At 40.1% G+C, this 18,198-nt stretch overlaps 1 protein-coding gene across 4 annotated transcripts in view; it reads right to left on the bottom strand.

The window, feature by feature from the left end:
* CSPP1 (centrosome and spindle pole associated protein 1) overlaps positions 1–18,198 on the bottom strand; it is a 98,526-nt gene that overhangs the window by 72,599 nt on the left and 7,729 nt on the right. For 3 of the 4 annotated variants that reach the window (XM_075213608.1, XM_075213609.1, XM_075213611.1), the window contains exons 3-8: positions 9,697–9,814; positions 6,289–6,392; positions 5,475–5,498; positions 2,758–2,838; positions 1,249–1,359; positions 801–1,132 (exon numbers count right to left, since the gene is read on the bottom strand). In XM_075213608.1, coding sequence (XP_075069709.1) covers positions 801–1,132; positions 1,249–1,359; positions 2,758–2,838; positions 5,475–5,498; positions 6,289–6,392; positions 9,697–9,814 — 770 coding nt within the window. The remainder of the gene's footprint in view (positions 1–800; positions 1,133–1,248; positions 1,360–2,757; positions 2,839–5,474; positions 5,499–6,288; positions 6,393–9,696; positions 9,815–18,198) is intronic. The other variant, XM_075213610.1, reaches the window with a different exon arrangement.

Here is an 18,198-nt window from a genome sequence, read left to right as displayed (position 1 = left end):
GTATAAGATTAATAATAACAGATTTATTTATTATTTTGTTTTACATTTGAAAACCCGCTTTTGACGGGAGGGGGGGTTGTTTAGAGATTTTGTAGAAAAAAATTTCTCCTGTGCACTTAACATGGTGCCACAAGTTTAACTCTAAAAACAGTCCTGGGGGTAAATGTATCAGGCTGCGAGTTTCTGGCAGGTTTGAAAAGTGTATATGTTACCTATAACAACCAATCAGATTGATACATTACCCCATAGTCTTCAAAGTCCAAAATAATTGACATTTATACCCCATTCATACTGCACCAAAATCCCGGGTTTTTGCCGGGGCGAGCTCAAACGACCCGGGTCTTGGTGCAGTATGAATGGTACAAGTCAAAAATCCCGGGTCTAAAAACCCGGGTCTTCAACCTGGGATTTATCGAGGGGTAATTCCCAGGTCGGACCCGGGTTGCCTGCACTATGAATGGTGCAACCCGGGTTTTTCAACCCAGGTTGCACAGAAAACAAGCTGATTGGCTGTCTGCCTGTCTCTGGAGGACATCACCATTTTTCAGCCAATGAAAACTGCTCTGGTGATGACTCCCACAAATTGCCAGGGCACAGACTTGTGCAGTATGAATGGAGTCAACCCGGGAAATTCCCGGGTCCGAGATGCAGTATGAATGGTGTTTCTGAGCTGGGACGCTCCGAGCCCAGGCAAAAACCCGGCTTGAAAAACCCGGGATATTGCCGGGGCGGCAGTATGAAAGCGGTATTACTCTTCTCAAACTTTACTGAACAACATTCAGGAGTAGGTCATAAAGTACCTTTCGGGTGGGAGGTTAAGTCTCTGGACATGGTCCCCATCTGCCGCAATGTAGCGGGGTCGACCAATCAAGTCAGTATCCACGTCTGTCCTCCACAGCTTTTTATTCAATATAGTGGTTTCTTCAGCTGGTTTCCTGACAAATTGATCCTCAGTTACAGTTTGAACGTCTCTTCTACCAAGTCTCTGGGCTTCAGACCGCCTTTTATTGAGCAGCTGCTCATAGGCCTCCATGGAGGTGTAAGCATCGCTCCTAGGAACAATCTGCTCTCTATAGGACACCGGGACTGGTGGGTATTGCTCTTGCTTTACTCTGCTCTGCGTTTCATCCCTCTGTATCCCACAAAAGGAAAAGTAATACATTTATACTGCACTTTAAAAAACATCAAACATCAGTAAAGATTGTGTATATATAACATGTATATGTGGATACAATAACAGGATCTTACATAATCAGGAATCGGAGTATATTGTGCCGCTCGTTGGAACCTCTCATGCTCCTCCTCCTTCAACCTGAGGAACTGGTTGTATTCCTGGTTTCTCTCAAGACGTAGTTTGTCCTAAACAAAGATATCAGATTACACATATCTCACTAAATAGAGTGCATATACTCAAAATGATATAATATATTGAAAGCCATGGGGATAAGTGCCTCGAAAGCATACAGGGACATTGAAAAGGTCAACAAACATTTTGACTTTACAAGCAAATTCACTAGATATTAAATTAAAATAAGAGTAAAAGCCATATGAGTATAGTTACAAAAGTACAGTTACAAATCCAAGATCATTGTGCAGATAAATGATTTCTCAGCCCAGTGTAGTTAGGACTGTTGCTGCTACACCTAGATCATATATCCACAAAAAGAAACCAAAAATGAAAAAAAAAAAGCACAAAAACAATATGAACCTGAATAAATATTGGAGACCAAATAATGGAGTGGGTGCTTTCAAGTATTGATATAAGATGTACCATTTAATCCTTCCTCTGCCTCTACTTGATACAGGTTCTCCGAGATAATTCCTGCAGGACCTGAACTTACCAAGAATCAGCATTCACCAAACAATTATACCGGCCACACTGCTGAGCTTCCTAAGACTTGAGTTCCTGGCGTCGGAAGGCGATCAGTTCAATCAGAAGCAGCCTTTCATAACACACCTTCCTGACACCAAGGATGGGACTCACAGGAAGCTCCACATGCAGCAGCCTTGTGGGCATGGTTTAGGATAAGCCACATTCTTGGTAAATACAGGGAATCCAGTGGAAGGAGTCTGGAATCCTGAATGAAAGTGGGCATCTCCATTACAGACTCCATCTGAAACTGCTCTTATACAACAATTTCTTTGCTCCAAATAGCAGAACCATGGGGTTTCAGCTCCTGATGTGTAGGGCAGTTGTCCAATCGGTGATTGCATTGATCACTGTATGTCTAGGGGGTGGACACCTCAAGAACGGACCACACAGGGGTGTGTACAATGACTACTCCAGGAAGTACCAGAAATAGGAACCCTATAATTATGCTAGTTAGGGAAAGAAAGGTTGCTTTAAATATTTCTTTAAATAATAGCTGGTTTTCTCATGAACAAATCCTACAATGTGTATTCAGCTGGCATGATGAGTAAATATTTGAATTATATTTATTTCAGTTCATATAGGTCCAGTTAAAAGTATAACACCAACACAATGGACTAATTATTAAAAATCTGACCTTTGCCTTCATTTGTTAACTTTAATCAGACAAGTCACTGAATTGCTGTTTGGTTATAGCAATAATTAATTAGATGAATCATTGAATTGCTGATGGTTATTTAGGTACATATGTACCAAACGCTATGTTCTCCTGAATGGTTATTTTGTGGTTCAACATGCATTCCTGAACACAGGTATAGAATTCATCTCGTGCTACTGTGGGGATAATAAATGCAGTACAAAGCAGATCTGACCAACAGCGGACATACTTTGGCTGACAGCCTCTCGCCAATTGGAAGAGACATGCCATAAGTGGCTGGGTTTACTTCTCCTGTACTTCTCGGGTGTTTCTAATGAGAAGAAAATCAGATACATGTTAATAAAAAAAACTAGTATTAAACAGTGTACCTAAGTCACATTTGCTACCCACAATTCTATCTTTTTACGCACCAAAACACTCATCTATAACACACATCAGACAAACATTTTATCATACCCTTTGGATCTTTATGAAAAAAAACACACACAAAACAATATTAATAATCGGTGCTACATTTTTCGGATTCTATTATGCTAAGTTGGACATATGAACTCTATTTCCTATTGAGATGCTTTAGACACCCCAATCTGCCTTCACCAGTAAAGGATTCCCTAATCACTGCTTTGTGCTGCTGTCAATGCTCCAATTGGCTACATTTTGGCTGAGCCCCTCCCACTTTAAACTTGCCTATTGACATGGACACATAGTGGCTGATTAAGGTGAAATATTCCTTGTTGCTGTAACGCCAACGGCTCCGATTGGCTGCAGGTTGTTCTAGCTCCACTCAGTCCATCTACACAGCTCACCCACGTTTCCCTAGTTTTGAAGAATGAATGCAGTAGATGATTTGACCTCAGTCAAACACACCTAAAAATGTCATAGTATGGCCAACTAAGGTTTTTTGCGTACAGAGTTCCCTTGCAGAGTTACACCCAACTTGTCAGTTGAATAGCCATGTAATAAAGCAATGTGGATACTGAATTTCCTGTCTTGGTTATTGTCTAATTATATTTAGTGTGGAGATCATTTTCCTGATGAATTACACCCAAGGTGTCTTTGGTATAACTACTTAGTGCCTATGCCTAATCTGAAATTTACTGACAATGAAAAACGTCTAAATTAAACTGCCAACAAGCCTAGGTTTTGAACATGATAGGACACTGTTTCCAAACTAGCTGCTGATGTATTCTACATGAAACATGTGACCAGGTATTCCAGTGTTTGCATCATGTAATTAGGAATAAAAATTGATTTTTCAGGCACACAAATAAAAATATGAGATTAAATGTTAGTGTTCAAAAATTCACATAAACAGTGGAATATTGGCGGAAGAAAAAAACAACAACAAATACAACTGTATAAACATATAAGATATAAATAAATATTTTTATTATTATACATATATTAGTAATTTTTTGTCTATTAAACAAATAAAGGCAGATAATTGATGGGATATGGACTCTGAAAAGAAAAATATCTTTATTAATAGACACCAGAAGGCACTTAAACAATTGACCCTGCCTGGAAAGTAATGGAGGAATTCAATCAAAATATAAATAAAATAAATAAAAAAAGTATCCTGCTTCTATCGGTGTGGAGCGCAACACCAGCTAATAGTGTCAGTTTTCCCAATTCAGTGGCGCATCTGTAATGGATTCTTACACTTCCAGACACTTGAAAAAAGAAGTGCATTCTATATATCATGGGGCTTATTGGTTTCATGTTGGGGGAAAGAAGGCTTAGACTGCTCCCTCGGTACTCAGCTTTCCAGAAGGTGAATAGCACCTTTACCTTTTCCAAACAAGGTCCCCACACTCCAGGATCCTGACAAGCAGCATCAGAGATTAAGACATCAGCAGTAGCAGGTTGCCCAAGCAGAAAGGCCAGGTAGGAGAGAGCACAGTCTGCCAACGGTCCTGATTGTGGTGGGAGGAATGTCCTACATAAAAGGACTTGTGTGCAGATTCAGGGACCGTTGTGAGAAATGTCCCACTAAATGTTGGCCCTTCAATGACAAGCGTATAAGCTGCAGGTGTGTGCCAATGAAGGGGCGTTTTTAGGGGAGGGACTGGCTCATCATTGGCATGTCCCCTGAGGACACACCTCTAAGTGATGTGGCCATGCCCCATCTCACGCACACTCTGTCCCGATAAAATGTTGGGAGGTACGCATATGGAGGGTGTGGGCATGCACAAATCTTGCTGGCCTGCTAATTTTTTTTAAATGCTCACGCCACAATTTCTAATTTTGGTTGAAAGAGAAAAGGGAAAATACTCCAAGTGCTCCCACTGAACATGGTATCATGTCAGACTATTCGCAGTAATATACACATAAATTAACATCACCCGTTACCATTTGTTCACATTTCATAACTTTTTAATACACTCTACAATATTATTTTATGAGTCTCTGTTAATATAAAAAGGATGAAATATTATGGTAATCCATTAAATAAAACTTTTAAAAAAAAAAAAAACAAACAAACAGGATTTCCAATCAAACAATCAAATATTTTAAGCCAATACAAACAGACTGATCTTAAGAAACACAAAATAAATAATATGTGATCAATAAGCAGACAGGCATGGTTTAATCATGCAGCTTAATGCGAAATACACTGATTAAACATGATGGTGATCATAAGCCCAACCACTAATGGGCAGCAGAGCTTCCAATGAATAGGTAAATGAATGGGTGCAACAGACAGATTGCGACTGGACAAGTGATACGAAACCACAGCACAAAAAAACTAGCAACAAAAGGTATTTCAGCCACTGTCTAAGCCAGATATAAAAGCAAATAAAACCAAATGAACAGTGACTCTACTGAGATTAGTAGCAAAATACAAGTATTTTTTTATTAGTTCTTGCACACAAGCTTATTATGTCAGCGAATGTGTACAGACTCACAGACACTGTAGCGTAAAACATAATGCAGGCCTCCTACCTTTCGTTTGGCCTGATCATTTCCCTAGAAGCCAGGAAGATACAGCAAACTATTACACATAAATGAAACATTACTACAGAGAAAGAACACTGGTTCTAAGATAAAGGCGCTTTCATTCGGCCAAGGTCCCACTGCTGAGGTTGAGTAAAATATACCAGTAACATTTGTCCACATTTTATCTTTGGAGCTATCCTCATGAGCCAGCAGCATTAAGAAACACCATTCTATTGACCAGACACCAAACCACCAGTCTCCAAACCCCCGCTCTGAGGGCTCCCTATTGGCTAGTTCAGAAACGCACCACTGGTGTGGAGTATATCCCATACACCAGGGTTCCTGACATTGGACTCTGTCTTTCTGTTAGAGGGGGCTATGTAATATTAAATATTTGATTTAGGTGACTTCTCCTTTATTAGAAAACTAGAAGGCAAATACAAATTTGCCAATAAACCCCATTCCCATCATCTTGCAGAACTTCAGGGGGCCTGGGTCTTTCGTGGTTCAAAAGCTAGTTGTTCCCACTGACAACAGCTGGTTTTCTAGGCATTAGAGCCTGGAAAAACTTGAAATCACACAGGCTGAAGTGAATGGTTGCTGATACAGCCAATTGTTTTGTCCTTGGGCGACTCCCAACCTTTCCACATGGCACTAACTCTCCTACACCATAAACACATGATTGTGTGACCTAGAGAATACTTATAGGCCAAGATTGTTGTAATTCTGACATTGTAAAACACAATGGTGTAGTATTTCTGAAAAACTTCTAAGCTGCTTTTAAACTCACAAAGCAGAATGTTGATTAGCGCATTCCTACCTGAGTGAGGTATTTTCGGTAATCTTGACGCAATTCTTCCTTGAGCTTGTGTTTTTTACGCTCATAATCTTCTCCAAGAGGCAAACTTAAACCATATCCAGTATCTGAAAGATTGTGAGTTGAAAAAGATTGGATGAGTAAGTTTTTGTTTTTTTAACAAATATGGATGAACAAGAAAGCACAGGTAAATTTTGTATGCCAAACAAACTTTTAATTAATAATTTGACAATATATTAGTAAAAGCAATTGTTAATGAAATATATTACACTTAGTTCCATATAGCCCCATCCCCACCGCCCAACATACACACACAACCAAACTAATGTACACCGGCTGCTGTATCAATTTCTCCACTGACTGGCAAAGCCAAATAACTAGGTCTGGAGCAATTATTCTGCTTTGAAGAATAATTCCACCCCTTAAAATATTGTTTAACACAAGCAGAAGTCTGGGGGTCTCAGGCAAGGTTTGGAAGAACTTGCAGCAGTCAGCATTATAATTGCTGCTTGTTCCCTGTGGACCACCAATGTCACAAGGGGTGGTACAGACAGTACCAACTTAGTATCCAATATCGGCACAATAGCGTTTCTATTTGCCTGTACGTTATATATTATATTCCAACACAGCGGTATTTACACTGGTATATTCCTACATTGTCAACTGCTGGAGAAGCATCTCCCACTGGGGTTCTTCTAAAACTTATCTATTTGGAAGGAGGGGGTAATGTTTGTTAAAAACTATTTTAAGGTGGAATTATCCTTTAAGTTTATGTTGTTCTGTTAACATAGTTAAATTTTGCTAGGTTTATAAGTCTGTATTATCTATCTCTATTTAATTTGTGAGGCCCACATTTGTATTTGTAACAGGGACCATGTCATTTTTACAAAAATGGTAGAGTGAACCATGATGCGTTTGCATTGATGAAAGTGAATGAGTATACATGATATAATAGACAAGGGATAAAACTGAGTGCTTTTAACATGTGAAACAAAAAGTGAAAAAAGGCTGTGAAAATATAAAAATGATATCATAAACTAAAGTGATAAATAGAGATTCTCTCATATTATGATAATTCAGGCCTATAAATTAATTTGTCATCCACTATTGATGAACTACAAGGACTATTACTAATATAACTGTCATACCCCTCAATGGGGATCAATAGAGCTATATGTACAGTTTTGTTAATAACATTGATGTAATGAGATTATGAAAAGGCAGTACAATTATTATGTGCATTACCTATACTGAAGTAATAATACTATAGAAAAGCAGTATAATTATTATGGTCATTAAGGCCATGCGGTGTCAAGCTCCAAAATAGAACATTTTTCTTGTCTCCCTTTTCAAGAGTTCTCGTTGGAGGTCACCTCATCTAATGCCCATATTGACCTGTTCCATCGCATATGCCTGTGGAAATTTTGGATTGCCATCATGATACTTGAGGAGTTGTCTAGCAACCGTAGTAAGTTGCTTAGAATTCTTCCTGTCTCTTTCTGCATTCTTAATGTTTCTCACATGTTCTAAAACACGTTTTTAAAAGGTCTACTCGTCATGCCCACATAATTCAATTGACATGGACAATTTCTTGACGATCTGAGGATCAATAAATGTATCATATTTACAAATGGAGTCTATGGAAGGTCAATATAACTTAACCGTAGTTATAACAAACTAATATTAGTTCCAATATGTGTAACCTTGAATGTAAACACAAGCGTGAATTAATAGAGGAGGCTTTCAGTCAGGACAATCAATGCTATAGGCTGGAATTGCAGTCTTTCAAACGAATGCTCCAATGAATGTGCGAAAATCAGTCCCACACTGAAAAGACCAATAGAGAATCAGTTGCTAACAAGCGTCTCCAAAGAGGAGTGAATATCGAATTAAGGGGGTGTGGCCTGGCACTATAAATGGCTTGTCAGATCTAACCATAGGTTGATCTTGAAAAAGCATCTAGCGAAACGCCACTTTGCTTACTCAATAATTACATTTATACTAACAATCTGATTACTCTGTTGCTGGCTATTATACTGGGCAACTAGGGAAGAATACTAAAATGATTTAATAGAATGAGTGTGGAACGTTGTATATGTGTGTTCAAATGCAAATAGCAATACAATACATCCAGTTATTATAGCACAGCTAGTGACTATGAGGCAGACTAGTTTTTTATACAGTTGTAGATTGTAACCAAAAGGGGAATACAACAAAGCATGCTCAGTGAGGTGCTTTAGCTAGCATTGTCTACTAATAGAACAATTGTTATCGAACAGAGAGAGAGAGATAAACCATAAAAGCAATACAATATAATCAAAAATCTACAGCATAGCCATTGACTCTGAGGCAGACTAGTTAATTACACAGCTGTAGCCCTTAACCAAAAGGAGAATGTATTCAATCCAATGCTTAGCGTGGTGCAAATCTAGTATTTTCAGATATTAAATAATTGTTACCTAGTAGAGAGAGAAACATTAACCCTCTAATCAAAATAGCCAGGCAACTGTGTCGTGACAGTCTTTTATTGAAGACAATCTTTTGTGATTTGTTGCCTAATGAATTGCAGTGATTCTTATTACTAGTTTAGATGGGTTGATTGCACCTTTGTGGACATATGATAATATTGCAGGAGAAGAATTAACTGTCTCCTGACAATATATAAAAAATAGTGTCAGCACTAAGGATAATTTTATTAAGGCTCTTGGTTTGAGTAACAAATTGTGTGGATGTTATTGCATATAAGAAATATGTAAACATATCATCCCGATGAAATCTGTGGGTCTTCGATCACGGAACAAAAACACAAAAGATTGAAAATAACTTTATTGTATCATATTGCACATACCATATTAATGTGAAAAAATAATAATTATATATTTCTAAGAGAGTAGTGACGTGACTTGGCAGTAACAGTCTGCCATTTTAACAGTGGTTCCTTAATGCAATGTTTAGTGTTTTCAAATTTTATATTTTAAATATTTCGCTAGTGGAGTAATAGTTTTGGAACTTTCCAATTTTAAGGTATATCAATAAAGCAGAAATGCATATTTTATAATTCATAATCTGAAAAAAATCTAGTCATGAATCCCCTGACTATACACATTTTCTGTTTCTTCGACCATGTTTGTGAATTAAATTAATGTAATTGGAAACCATGTCATTTTTACCCAGATTTATTGGATGACTAAGTATCAGTAAAATCAGTTTTTCAGTACAAAAAAGCATTTGCATTAATGTTATGCCTGGGAGCTTAGCAACGTTAGTTCAGCTGTGCCAGAGAAAAGAAAGATGAGACGGTCTAAGGAATGACTATGATAAATGCCAGTCTATGTTTATCACACATGCCACCCAGCAGGAAGTGTGGGGTATCTAGTCAGGACACACACGCACACACGGTCCAGATCCTACCTCCTGTGTGCTTCAACTTTGCAGCTTCTCTCTGCATCTGTCTGTTTGGGGGGATGTTTTCCTTAGAGGCATTGGTCGTTGGTTGGTCTACATCATGTGTATTGTCCAATCTCTTGCTCTAAAACAGTAATGTACATGTGTGAATTTACTCAAAGTCCTGATACACATTTTCAGCATACACAGTACCGCAGACTTAAAACATTGCTTGGTACACAGAAAAATCACAAAACATTATAATTTATTGTTGTTCCATTTGTCACAGACAAAGTGCAGAACAACCAACCAATTTTCCATTGTGCCCGTCTCATTGAAAACTACTTTCTTTTTTCTTTTTTATTTTAAGCCTAGCCAATTAATCTCATGTCGTTTTTTTGGGACAGGTAGTGCTTTCTTTCAGTATATGAAAACTTTGAAGAAATTACTTTCTTTTTTTTTTTTTTTTTAACTTTTTGTTAGAAACATCCTTTCCCATAGAAAATGCATTACAGAATCTCGAGAGGTTAAACAGAAATAAATAACACATGTTTACATACAACAGGTTCTCTCGCACTTGGGAGATAAATGTATATTTATCTATCTAATATTGCAAAGATGTTATTTTAACTTTTCAAGTTTGAAGGGTATAAAAAGGGGGGGGGGGTATACAGGGACCAAAGGGAGGGACGGGGGGGGGGGGGGGGGGGGGGTGTAAGTGATTCACGCATCCAGTAAGAGAACAAGTATGTTTGCTTAGGAATATCTTTCCACTAGAACTGAAGTGGAGATTGATTGTGATACATGGCCCATGGGGTCCAAGTTTTGTAGAAGGAGACGGAGGAGCCCCTCAGCACACTAGTAATGTGCTCCATCTGGTAAGTGTGCCAGATCCGACTGCAGACCATCTGGAGTGTTGGTGGTGTGGAGCTTTTCCAAGAGGCCACTATTTGACATATGGCAGCACTGATGATGTGCCTAAAGAGTTTGTGAGCAGATCTAGTAAGGTCTGGAATGGGTAGTGGCAGTAAGATGTGCTTAGGGTCAGGTGGTATGTGGGCATTTAGGATTGTTGAGGCTAGAGCAAGAACTGCTGCCCAGTATGGGCGGATCCCCGGACAGTCCCACCATATATGCATGAATGTTCCCGTCTGACCACAGTTTCTCCAACAATCAGCGCTGGTCTGTGGGTATATTTTTTGTAATCTCGAGGGGACATAATACCATCTGTGCAACAGTTTGTTAGCATTTTCTTTAATGCGGACATTTATAGAACAGTGAGCCGTGCCATCAAATACATCCGACCATTCTTCCTCATCCAGTACAGTCCCCAGGTCAGCCTCCCACTGCGCCTGAAAGCGATCCTTAACAGGCGGAGTGACAGGAAGTAAAGTATTATATAGAATAGAAATGAGACCTTTGGAGGCTGGGCCCGAAAGACATAGATTCTCAAATGTGGTGGATGGCCTGGAAGAGAGTTGAGCCTTGACTGTTTGGTGGTAGTGCCTAATCTGAAGATACTGATGGAACTGTCTCGGAGCAAAGCCACACTGTTCAACTAACTCTGAGAATTGTGGAAATAATGCTGTTCTGGTTATATGATTGAGTAACAGCAGCTTGCCCTCACCTGCCCATTTCATATACATAGAGCGAGATAATCCGGGCGTAAAGGCTGGGTTAGACCACAAAGGTACTAGAATCGAAGGGGTAGGAGAGAGGGAAGCTAAGCGATTGCATCTAGACCAAATTGATAAAGACAGGGCCAGAACTGGATGGGCTCGGACAGAGACTGGGCGCTGTGTAGCTGGTAGCCATAGTACAGAGCAGATCGGTGGGCCACCCAGTATGTCTGACTCTATGTCCACCCATATCCTAGTTCCAGGGGGAGAGTGCCATTGTACACACTGAGCCAGCCTCGCAGCATAATAGTAATTGCGGATGCTAGGGATGCCAAGACCACCCGCAGCGGGAGAGCGCTGTAGAATGCGAGCAGATATCCTGGGTCTCTTGTTCGACCATATAAACTGCATTATTAATGTTTGTAACTTTTTTAGGATAGAGGGGGGGACCCTGATAGGGAGAGTGTGGAAAAGGTATAATAACCTTGGGAGCAAGTTCATTTTCACAGACGTTATCCTTCCCACCCAGGATATCATGAGTTTATCCCATGCTTTTAAGTCTTTTCTTATACAGGCTATGAGAGGGGGGTAATTAGCCTGGTAGATATCTTCCACCTTTCTGGTAAGGGCTATGCCCAAGTATCTTATGTGTTCGGAATTCCAGTGAAAGGGGAAATTTAATTCTAGGAGTTTCTTTAACTTAGGGGGAATATGGAGGTCAAGGATATCTGTTTTGGCTGTGTTTATCTTAAAGTTTGATATTGTGGAAAAGATTTCAAGCTCTTGAAATAGGTTGGGGAGAGAGGTTAAAGGGTTAGTTAGGGTGAGGAGAATTTTGTCTGCATAGAGGGCTATCTTATGGGCACTGGAAGGCAGTTGTATCCCTGTTATATTAGGATTTATACGGATTCTCGTGGCTAAGGGTTCTATCACCAAGGCAAATAGAAGGGGAGATAGAGGACACCCTTGTCGTGTTCCGTTTCGGATAATAAAAGATGGAGAGGAGTCTCCGCTCACCTGGACCGAAGTCGATGGGTTATGGTACAGGGCTGACACCCCTTTGAGAAAGCGGTCTTGGAAGCCATACGCAGCCAAAGCCTGCATCATGAAGGGCCAGCCAACGCGGTCAAATGCCTTCTCCGCGTCGAGTGACATGAGGAGAGAGTGTTGTTTGTTGTCATTAATATTTTGAATAAAATCTATGATCCGCCTTGTGTTGTCCGCAGCTTGTCTACCCGGGACAAACCCGACTTGATCTAGGTGTATTAGCCTGGGGAGCACAGAATTAACCCTATTCGCGAGAATTTTAGCATATATCTTAAGGTCAACGTTTAGAAGTGATATGGGGCGATAAGAAATTACTTTTTATAAGTTTACATGCATATGGAGCAATGTGCAAAATTATGAAAAATACACTTTCCATGATAATTCATAGCAACTTCCACACGTCTCTTGAAACCCCAGATACTCATATCAAAGCTTAATGACCAAGGTCTCCAAGTATGTGACGCTTTAACATGGTCTAAATCAGTAACAAGAACAAAAGTATTTACATATTTAAAGGGTTTGATCACTATTGGACAACCCCTTTTTAGTCAATCCTGACCCACATATATAGCGAATAAGACAAAGAGATGATATCCTGTTGCTTAGCCAGTGTCAACCTGTTAGTATTTGTGCTCATTAACAAACGGTCCATAACGCTACAATAGGGCCAGGGGTTGTGCTTGGAATGACAACTGCTGAAAAGTTGGGGTCTTGACAGCCCATGACACGATCTTCTTGTGGGCTTATGATGAGGAGTTGTTTGTTTTTAAATATATTTTTCACCTTTTTTGAATTTAGTTTTTGTAATCCATTCTATCTTTTACTGCAGTATTTCTGGTACATATCAGTTCCCCTGTGACAGAAACTCAGGGCTTACATCACCTACTCTGTGCAAGCAAATAGAGCATGAAGTCCTAAAATAAGCTTGCTCCAGTAGTTCAGAGATTATGCCTGATCATAAAATATGAAACTCAACCTGGAATAATCACTGTAAAGTTCTGAATATAAAATATTATCCCAACTACATTAATAGTCTGCCAGACCGTATACTTAAGAGCCATAAAATCTTTCACTCATTTATCATATAGTCCATACAAGTTTTCACTGTAAATCATTGCTAATTTGTATATACAAAAAATACTTTTCTCTGAATTGTACAGACATCTCCACTCTCTACCAGAGTCTCAAGTAAATATAACTATTTGAAACTAACATTCCAGTACAATCGTACATAGGTATGTCCGATGGGAGGCTATTAGCAGATTAAAATGAATATATGCATAAACTTAATAAAAGGTCTAACAATAACCAAAAAAATTGTTGTAGAACCCAGAGTACTCCAAAAGGTAGCTGCCTAAGACGTGAACCTGGAATGTCACCCAAGACCAAAAGCATAAATACATCCAAATATAAAAGGGTAAACATCATATGGCGCTACCTAAAGCAGAATAAATAGGACGAACATTGCATAAGTCCAAATAGTAGTATACAAGTCCAATAGAGTGTGTAATAGCTCCTTATCCAATCCATATAGTGATGAATAGTTCTTCTTTGTGATATGGGTATCATTCAATTGAGACAGTGATCAGTGGACAGGACAGAAAAACAAGACACGTTGCTATAGTCAGGGACATGTTATGAAAACTGTTCCACAGGTTACGGAAGAAAAGTTAGTGATGCCCACAGCAACTAATCAGATGTTTGCTTTATTATTCTAGACTGTAAAACACCAACTATTCTGCACTATTAGCAATTGAAAAAATAAAAAATGTCCACTATAGAAAATTGAGCAGATATACACTGAACCTGAAGACCCTTATCCCCCTAAGGGGACTTATGGCTACGGGGAATGAAGAGAAATGGGTACTTTTCCTTTAGGGAAGTGTCAAAAGACCCTCCAGCACAATATTTTGCAAAGAATTGGGAGATTTGGAGCATACACTTCAGGCTTTAATAAAAAAAAAAAAAAAAAAGAAGATTTTTGTACTTATGTTAAATCTCTTTCTCTGATTCCATCTGTGGGACACTGCTACCATGGGGTTGTATGAAGGTGCATGGAGTTGGCACTTAAATAGTTCACAACTAAGATTGCTCCTGACTCTTCTTGTTTCAAAGCTGGCATTAGAATTACCGTAATAACGGTAATTACGCGCACTATTACCGTAATAACGATAATAGTTTGAGCGTGACGGAACCACTCTAGGCAAGAAAGTAGGTACGGTCCTATGAATCACCCTATCCTCATGGTACACCAGATTCGTAGATGCAATGGCCAACAAAAACACCACCTTCCACGTCAAGAACCGCAGATCAGTCAACTCCAGGGGTTTGAATGGAGGCCGCTGAAGAACCTCAATACACAAGTTCAAATCCCACTGGGCCAACGGAGGAACATGGGAAGGCTGAACATGAAACACCACCTGAAGGGAAGTACAAACGTCAGGGAGGAAAGCCAACCGGTGCTGAAAGAAAAAAGAAATGCGCAGAGACCTGAACTTTCAAAGAACTCAGTCTTAGTCCCATCTCCAACCCATCTTGAAGAAAGGCCACAAAACGGCTAATCTGAAAGACACAGGGTTATGACACTTCTTCTCACACAACTGTATATAGAACCTCCATTCCCTGTGATAGATCTTAGCTGATACCGGCTTCTGAGCAAAGAGGGTCTCCACTACCCTGGAAGAGAACCTCCTCAACCACCAGAGGTCGGCTTCAACAGCCACACTATTAAAGTCAGCCGAGGTAAGTCCGTATGTGTAAATGGTTCTTGACGGAGAAGATCGGGCCTGAGAGGAAGAGCCCAACCTGACCCTAACACCATAAGCAAGATGTTGACGAATCAGAGCCGCCTGGGCCAATTCGGTGCCACCAGAATGACTGGAAGTCCTTCCAACCGTACTCGCCTTAGAAACAGAGGGATCATCGAAATTGGTGGAAAGAGAGATCCTAAACAGGAGTTCCACCTCATGGACATTACAGCCACCGCCACAGCCAGAGAAACTCTGGTTCTTGCGCAGAATCTTAAAACCCAGTGATTGTGTCTGGATGCCATTAGATCCAGATCTGGTACGCCCCATTTCCAGACTAACTCCTGAAACACCTGAGGATGCAGTTCCCATTCCCTCTGAAGAATTGCATGCCTGCAGAGATAATCCGCTTCCAGTTGACACTCCGGGAATAAACACTGCCGAAATCGCTGGAACGAATTTCTCAGCCCACAAGAAGACCTGTTCCGCTACTTGCATAGCTCCTGCACTTCTTGTTCCTCCTTGGCAATTTACATATGCCACTGCAGTGGCATTGACGGACTGGAGGTGGACTGGTTTTCCTTAAAGCAGAGACTGAGCTCCCTGGAGGGCTAACAGCATGGCTCTAAGCTCGAGAACCCCTATGGGCTGAAGAGCCTCCCTGTCTGCCCAAAGACCCTGGAGATAAAGTTGGAGAACAACTGCTCCCCAGCCCTTCAAACTGGCATCTGTGGTCACCAGGATCCAAGACCACAGGACAAAAGATCGGCCCATCATCAGAAGTTCTTGAACTAGCCACCATTTCAGAGGTTGACGAGTCTCCCTGGAGCGTCTGATCTGTTGGGTCTCCAGATGAAAAAGGGGGATCTGACCATTGTCTTAGTAGATTCCACTAGAACGTACGAGAGTGGAAACGACCATATGCAAGGGTTTTGTACGTCGATACCATCAACCCTAGAATCCCCATGCCCAAGTGCATGGAAGAACAAGGGTGACTCAAGATTAACCGTACAGAGAGTTGTATAGATCTGTAGAGAAGGTTCTGGAGAATGATCTTCTGAAGACTGGTGTCCATAATTAATCCTAGAAACCTCATCCTCTGTGAGGGCATCAACTGGGATCTGGAATAATTGATTATCCAATCATGTTTCTCCAGAATTCGAATAGACGGGATCAGATGCTGATAAAGAAAAGGACCTGATAAGGCTTTGACGAGAAAATAGTCCAACTGCGGAATAATGTTCACTCCCAAGGCACGTAAACGTGTCATTATTATTGCCATAATCTTTGTGAAAACTCTCTGGACTGTGAAAAACCAAAGGGGAACGCCCTGAAATGATAATGGGAGCTTCCTACTGTAAAAACAAAGGAAGGATTGATAACCCTCCCAAATGGGAACCTGCAAATAGGCGACCTGAATGTCTATCGACACCAGAAATTCCTAGAGTTCCAATCCGTTGAGAACTGAGCGGACTGATCCCATCCGAAACTTATCTACTCGTAGATGTTGGTTTAGACTTTGAGGTTTAGAATTGATCGAAATGAACCGCTCTGTTTGGGCAGCAAGAACAGGTTTCAATAAAACCCCCAGTGTTACTGCCACTATGGACATGATCCCCAAGCCCCAAATATCTCAGGTGGACGCCTCCCACTGATATTTGTAGGCGATCCCCTACCCCTCGCAGTCGTGAGGAGAGGAAGGTCCTGTCATGCAGATTATTTTTTTTTATTCTTGGGAGATCTTGGAATCTGGACGTCTTTTGGAGGAAGCATCTATACCCGTTTGCGACTGTCCACGTTTTGCAAGAGGTCTACCTCTATTGGAGGGCTGACCTTTATAGCCCGTGTTCTCACGAAAGGATTTACAAAAAGACCAAACAAACAGAGTTCGTGGTGTAGGGACATTCACCGGCAGGAAAGTACTTTTACCTCTGGTTGCTTGGCTAATCATACTGTCCAGTTCCGGACTAAACAGAGAAAGACTTTCAGTTAAGTGCGTATACATAGCACTATGAGTTTATATAAATACACATGCATATCTCCTAACTCTACAGGGATAAACCCAGAGTTGTACTCCCCAACACAATCTTGTGTTTGTATATATAATAGAATAATCCTCACAATAGAAGAATCTCAACAATAAGTTGATAACTATGTGAAGGAATTAGTAAAGGTTTGTAAATATTCTACAGATATCTATTTGTACAGATATGTGTAAAGCAAAACTGATGTAAGGTACTCATCCCTCCAGAACCATGTCTAGGACAGAGTACTCACAGATAGAAAGCAGCCTGTCAGACACACACAGTCTACTGCCATACATACTAATTTGTGAAGGGGGAGCAGTCCTATATGAAAATGACATGCTCCTCCTCAGTTTTTAACCACTATATATGATTTAAAATAAACAGACAAGCCATAAACAATCAAACCACACAAATAATAGATAGTATAATCACTTTTGTTTTGAACCTGGCATATATATGTGACAGTCTTCTCTATATTACCACAAGGAACCTCATTAACTAGTCATTCCCCAGTGAGGTACTTAGCTGCTGAGGACAGTTTGACAATGAGCACAAACAGCCCCCTGGTCTGATTGCCCCACAGGTAATTTGACAGAGCATTTTGAACAGGTATAAAATTCTGCACAAGAATTCTTGTTCTTATCAGACATTTTTTAAAGAAATACAGATTAGGCAACTTTCACACAGAAAAATATATAAAAAAATTATAAAAAAAAATTACTAGTTCTGACTCAAAACAGAAATATAAATATCTGTGGTAATAATAATGTAAAAGTGGAAGAGATTGTGAAAATTCACCTAAGTGCAGATAGTCTAGTTATAGATATGCCCTGTGTAAATATATATATACAAATATAATACATATATAACTCTGCTGACTTATATCAAAAACAACTTCCCCCAATGGGGTACTTAGCTGCCAATGACAAGGAAGGGAAGGAAGCAGCAGATGGATTCTCCATTATTTCAGTCAGGAGTCTGAGGTAAACTGTAGCTCAGGCCTGTCCAACCTGCGGCCCTCCAGGTGTTGTGAAACTACAAGCCCCAGCATGCTTTGCCAGTAGACAACCTATTGATAGCTGAAAGAGC

Source organism: Mixophyes fleayi, chromosome 5 (assembly GCF_038048845.1).
Source record: "Mixophyes fleayi isolate aMixFle1 chromosome 5, aMixFle1.hap1, whole genome shotgun sequence".
Classification (NCBI taxonomy): Eukaryota; Metazoa; Chordata; class Amphibia; order Anura; family Limnodynastidae; genus Mixophyes; species Mixophyes fleayi.
The sequence above is the reverse complement of the archived record's forward strand: the minus strand, read 5'-3'. Positions and strand labels throughout refer to the sequence as shown.